This window comes from Saccoglossus kowalevskii, chromosome 17, assembly GCF_978046115.1.
Source record: "Saccoglossus kowalevskii chromosome 17, keSacKowa6.1, whole genome shotgun sequence".
In the NCBI taxonomy this organism is placed as follows: Eukaryota; Metazoa; Hemichordata; class Enteropneusta; family Harrimaniidae; genus Saccoglossus; species Saccoglossus kowalevskii.
In genome coordinates, this window is record NC_140657.1 from 10131460 (window position 1) to 10137551 (window position 6092).

Consider the following 6092-nt stretch of genomic DNA (forward strand, 5'->3'; position numbering starts at 1 on the left):
TTTATTAGTGAATGGGGTGATGCATTGTTATCACGCAATGTGGCTATTGTACTTTAACACTAATACTTTGTGAAGTGTCCACCCATGGTCCACCCAACTTAGGGCCCACCCATATATTAATAAGTTGCCCCTTATTAGGGATATGACATAATCATATTGTATACGTATGTATGACAACACATACAATCAGTTTTTCATTATCGAAATAAACATATTTAAAATATCAGCAAACAATAGATATAGTTTTAGACAATAGCCTAAAAGGAAGAAATTAGTTGTACAATGGTATTGTTGGCGGGGTGAAGGTTAAGCGCCCCCTATGGCGCTTTGCCATTCTAAACTGTCTGTGACTATTCAATGTAAGGCAATGCCGACAGCGAGTACTAAAATGGACAGAGTAAATTGTATGTTGTGGACATTAGAAAGTTTCCCTCTATTCAATCCATTAAGGTAGTTTAGGGGCTTAGCGTGCACGTCAAGACTTGTGTTATTACCTCGCGTGAATACCTGCCTAGTGAACTATTGAACCTTTTAACAGCGCTCACAATTCACTTTTTAAATTGCGTTTAGTTTTACATATTGTACTTTTATAGTTTTATTTATACATACTTTGTATGTTTTTATTTTTTTTTTTATTACAGAATATTTTCTCGCGTCGCCGCATTCCCATTTTCCAATCATCGGTCCAGGGTCACGTCGCTACCAGTGATTACTACACGTTATAATTCCACGGTGAATACACAATTGTGGATTATCAACGGGGTGCGCCCTAAAGCAGTGGTATGCTATTCTTACAATGTGATATATTGTATGGGTGTATTATGTGCATGCATATGTGACATTTATGTATCCCGATTTGTTACGGCTTAAACTTAATTGCAGCTTTGTGGTTGAAGGAGAAGGTCATGGGAAGCAAAGAGTCAGATAATAATGGGCAGGTAACACAGGATTACTGGTGCATATTTTAAATAGTTGTAGAGGTGACTGAAATTATGTAATTGTACAATTGTGTATAAATATGTATTAGCGGAAACTGTCGAGGGGAAAACTAGTTGCCTCTGGCGGCGCTATTTTATTTTTTTTAAAAACGAAGGAAGTCGCGGCTTAAACTGCGAGGGACAATACTTGTTTGACATTTAGTGCTGGATCTTGTGGAGCAAATTGGCATTAGTTTGTCGATTATAAACGTAAATTTCGATAGTGTGGGTTCACGTGAATAAAACATAGCGCTGCCATGACATGCGTCCAGATGTGTGTGATTTATAAAAACATTTTTTTACTGGCGTGCCCATTAATATACATAATGGTATTGACGTGCCTATTATGCTACAATATGGTACTGGCGCGCCCCTTTATGGTAGTCAATAGATAAATACATTTATGAATTTATGAAATTTGTCACGCGACCTTTTAATAAATAAAATGTATTTGTATCTCGCTTTGGGAAGTAAATGCAGTATGAACACCTTGTTGTCAAATCTGGAACTTAATCAAAGCAATCAATGAACTCCCAAAATGTCAAGGAAAGATCGGTGGATAGAGGCGCTCTTTTGCAAAGGCACGTGTTGCGTTTTAGTAAGACCACTTACCATCAACATCGTATACATCAAAGAGAAATTTGAGTCTATCTGCTGAGCTTCCTTTAAGCAGTAACTGTAACCCACCCATCAATTCATCTAACGTGATAGTGCCACTGCCATCAGCGTCAAATAATGCAAAGAATCTCTCAGCAAAAAACGACTGAAATAGAATGAGAGGAAGTACGTTAGTTACTAGGTTTATTACACTGAGTCGATCGTGAAGGAAAACACCCGAGGTGAGTGGACTATATGTCTGAACTGGCTCGTTTGTTACACAAGCTTGATAGAATACAGTAGGGTGAGCGGGCTGTAGGTCTGGTTATTTTGGTGTACTGGGACGATTGGATATAGCCGGTATGAATGGATTGTAGGTCTGGTTCGTTTAGTGTGTTGGGTTGATGGGATATAGCCGATGTGAGTAGGTTGTAGGTCTGGTTCGTTTGGTGTACTGGGACGATGGAACAGCCGATGTGAGTGGGTTGTAGGTCTGGTTCGTTTGGTGTACTGGGACGATGGAACAGCCGATGTGAGTGGGTTGTAGATCTGTTTTGTTTAGTCTACTGGGACGATGGAACAGCCGAATTTGAGTGGGTAGTAGGCCTGGTTCGTTTGGTCTACTAGGACGATGGAACAGCCGTTGTGGGTGGGTTGTAGGTCTGGTTCGTTTAGTCCACTGGGACGATGGAACAGCCGACGTGAGTTGGTTGTAAGTCTGGTTCGTTTAGTGTGTTGGGTTGATGGGATATAGCCGATGTGAATGGGTTGTAGGTCTAGTTCGTCCAGTCTGTTGGGTTAATGGGATACAGCGGATATGAATGGGTTGTAGGTCTGGTTCGTTTGGTTTACTGGGACGATGGAACAGCCGAATTTGAGTGGGTAGTAGGTCTGGTTCGCTTAGTCTACTGGGACGATGGAACAGCCGATGTGAATGGGTTGTAGGTCTGGTTTGTTAAGTCTGTTGGGTTAATGGGATTCAGCCGATGTGAATGGGTTGTAGGTCTGGTTCGTTCAGTCTGTTGGGTTAATGGGATTCAGCCGATGTGAATGGGTTGTAGGTCTGGTTTGTTCAGTCTGTTGGGTTAATGGGATTCAGCCGATGTGAATGGGTTGTAGGTCTGGTTTGTTCAGTCTGTTGGGTTAATGGGATTCAGCCGATGTGAATGGGTTGTAGGTCTGGTTCGTTCAGTCTGTTGGGTTAATGGGATTCAGCCGATGTGAATGGGTTGTAGGTCTGGTTCGTTCAGTCTGTTGGGTTAATGGGATTCAGCCGATGTGAATGGGTTGTAGGTCTGGTTCGTTCAGTCTGTTGGGTTAATGGGATTCAGCCGATGTGAATGGGTTGTAGGTCTGGTTCGTTCAGTCTGTTGGGTTAATGGGATTCAGCTGATGTGAATGGGTTGTAGGTCTGGTTCGTTCAGTCTGTTGGGTTAATGGGATTCAGCCGATGTGAATGGGTTGTAGGTCTGATTCGGTTAGTGTGTTGTGTCAATGGGATACAGCCAATGTGAGTGGGTTGTAGGTCTGGTTTGTTCAGTCTGTTGGGTTGATGGGATATAGCCGATGTGAATGGGTTGTAGGTCTGGTTTGTTCAGTCTGTTGGGTTAATGGGATATAGCCAATGTGAATGGGTTGTAGGTCTGGTTCGTTCAGTCTGTTGGGTTAATGGGATTCAGCCGATGTGAATGGGTTGTAGGTCTGGTTCTTTCAGTCTGTTGGGTTAATGGGATTCAGCTGATGTGAATGGGTTGTAGGTCTGGTTCGTTCAGTCTGTTGGGTTAATGGGATTCAGCCGATGTGAATGGTTGTAGATCTGTTTTTTCAGTCTGTTGGGTTGATGGGATATAGCCGATGTGAATGGGTTGTAGGTCTGGTTTGTTCAGTCTGTTGGGTTGATGGGATATAGCCAATGTGAATGGGTTGTAGGTCTGATTCGGTTAGTGTGTTGTGTCAATGGGATACAGCCGATGTGAATGGGTTGTAGGTCTGGTTCTTTCAGTCTGTTGGGTTAATGCGATTCAGCTGATGTGAATGGGTTGTAGGTCTGCTTCGTTCAGTCTGTTGGGTTAATGGGATTCAGCCGATGTGAATGGTTGTAGATCTGGTTTGTTCAGTCTGTTGGGTTGATGGGATATAGCCAATGTGAATGGGTTGTAGGTCTGATTCGGTTAGTGTGTTGTGTCAATGGGATACAGCCGATGTGAATGGGTTGTAGGTCTGGTTTGTTCAGTCTGTTGGGTTGATGGGATATAGCCAATGTGAATGGGTTGTAGGTCTGATTCGGTTAGTGTGTTGGGTTAATTGGATATAGCCGATGTGAATGGGTTGTAGGTCTGGTTCGTTCAGTCTGTTGGGTTAATGGGATTCAGCCGATGTGAAGGGGTTGGAGGTCTGATTCGGTTAGTGTGTTGGGTTAATGGGATATAGCCGATGTGAATGGATTGTAGGTCTGGTTTGTTCAGTCTGTTGGGTTGATGGGATATAGCCGATGTGAATGGGTTGTAGGTCTGGTTCGTTCAGTCTGTTGGGTTAATGGAATTCAGCCGATGTGAATGGGTTGTAGGTCTGGTTCTTTCAGTCTGTTGGGTTAATGGGATTCAGCTGATGTGAATGGGTTGTAGGTCTGGTTCGTTCAGTCTGTTGGGTTAATGGGTTTCAGCCGATGTTAATGGGTTGTAGGTCTGATTCGGTTAGTGTGTTGGGTTAATGGGATATAGCCGATGTGAATGGGTTGTAGGTCTGGTTCGTTCAGTCTGTTGGGTTAATGGGATTCAGCCGATGTGAATGGGTTGTAGGTCTGGTTTTTTTCAGTCTGTTGAGTTGATGGGATATAGCCGATGTGAATGGGTTGTAGGTCTGGTTTGTTCAGTCTGTTGGGTTGATGGGATATAGCCGATGTGAATGGGTTGTAGGTCTGGTTCGTTCAGTCTGTTGGGTTAATGGAATTCAGCCGATGTGAATGGGTTGTAGGTCTGGTTCTTTCAGTCTGTTGGGTTAATGGGATTCAGCTGATGTGAATGGGTTGTAGGTCTGGTTCGTTCAGTCTGTTGGGTTAATGGGATTCAGCCGATGTGAATGGGTTGTAGATCTAGTTTGTTCAGTCTGTTGGGTTGATGGGATATAGCCGATATGAATGGGTTGTAGGTCTGGTTTGTTCAGTCTGTTGGGTTGATGGGATATAGCCAATGTGAATGGGTTGTAGGTCTGATTCGGATAGTGTGTTGGGTTAATGGGATATAGCCGATGTGAATGGGTTGTAGGTCTGGTTCATTCAGTCTGTTGGGTTAATGGGATTCAGCCGATGTGAAGGGGTTGGAGGTCTGATTCGGTTAGTGTGTTGGGTTAATGGGATATAGCCGATGTGAATGGATTGTAGGTCTGGTTCGTTCAGTCTGTTGGGTTAATGGGATTCAGCCGATGTGAATGGGTTGTAGGTCTGATTCGGTTAGTGTGTTGGGTTAATGGGATATAACCGATGTGAATGGGTTGTAGGTCTGGTTCGTTCAGTCTGTTGGGTTAATGGGATTCAGCCGATGTGAATGGGTTGTAGGTCTGGGTTTTTTCAGTCTCTTGGGTTGATGGGATATAGCCGATGTGAATGGGTTGTAGGTCTGGTTTGTTCAGTCTGTTGGGTTGATGGGATATAGCCGATGTGAATGGGTTGTAGGTCTGATTCGGTTAGTGTGTTGGGTTAATGGGACATAGCCGATGTGAATGGGTTGTAGGTCTGCTTCGTTCAGTCTGTTGGGTTAATGGGATTCAGCCGATGTGAAGGGGTTGGGGGTCTGATTCGGTTAGTGTGTCGAGTTAATGGGATATAGCCGATGTGAATTGGTTGTAGGTCTGGTTTGTTCAGTCTGTTTGGTTGATGGGATATAGCCGATGTGAATGGGTTGTAGGTCTGGTTCGTTCAGTCTGTTGGGTTAATGGGATTCAGCCGGTGTGAAGGGGTTGGAGGTCTGATTCAGTTAGTGTGTTGTGTCAATGGAATACAGTGGATTCGTGGATTGAAACAAGAGATTGATACATAACACTGATAACAACTATATACCTTTTTAACCTTCAACGATTTTTTGAATTCTTGAAGGTCTATTTGTCGATCTTCTCCCGCGATGTCAGTGAATTGCTTTTCGATCCACACCAACCATCTTGTGTCCTCGTCCATACTACAAATGAGTTAAAAGGGCCACTACTGTTAAATACAAATCGAAGTGATGTATTTTCAACAAATTGTACAGGTCGACATAACACAACTCCTACTGCCATATACACACACATGTATAGCACACGCAGTGCACAAAAATACGCACCTCGCAATACGTACCTGGCACACACGCGCGCACATCATCACGCAACTCTTTAACAAGACCTGTCTATGATTATGGCGTCATTACATCGAATTACCGACTGATCGCGATGACACTTGTCGCCGATGCAAATAGGATATTATCCTTCATGACATCATAGGGTTAGTTTCATTCATCTCCTTAGTATCGTAGGCGACGTCATATAACC

General features: G+C 43.5%; 1 protein-coding gene across 1 annotated transcript; it reads right to left on the bottom strand.

The window, feature by feature from the left end:
- Window positions 1-1572: 1572 nt before the first annotated feature.
- On the bottom strand, window positions 1573-5742 carry LOC146732627 (NADPH oxidase 5-like). Its single transcript, XM_085491855.1, has 2 exons — window positions 5629-5742; window positions 1573-1740 (listed from the first exon to the last, which is right to left on the bottom strand). The coding sequence occupies exons 1-2, from the start codon at window positions 5740-5742 to the stop codon at window positions 1573-1575; spliced, it is 282 nt and encodes a 93-aa protein (XP_085347981.1).
- Between the last annotated feature and the right edge of the window lie 350 nt (window positions 5743-6092).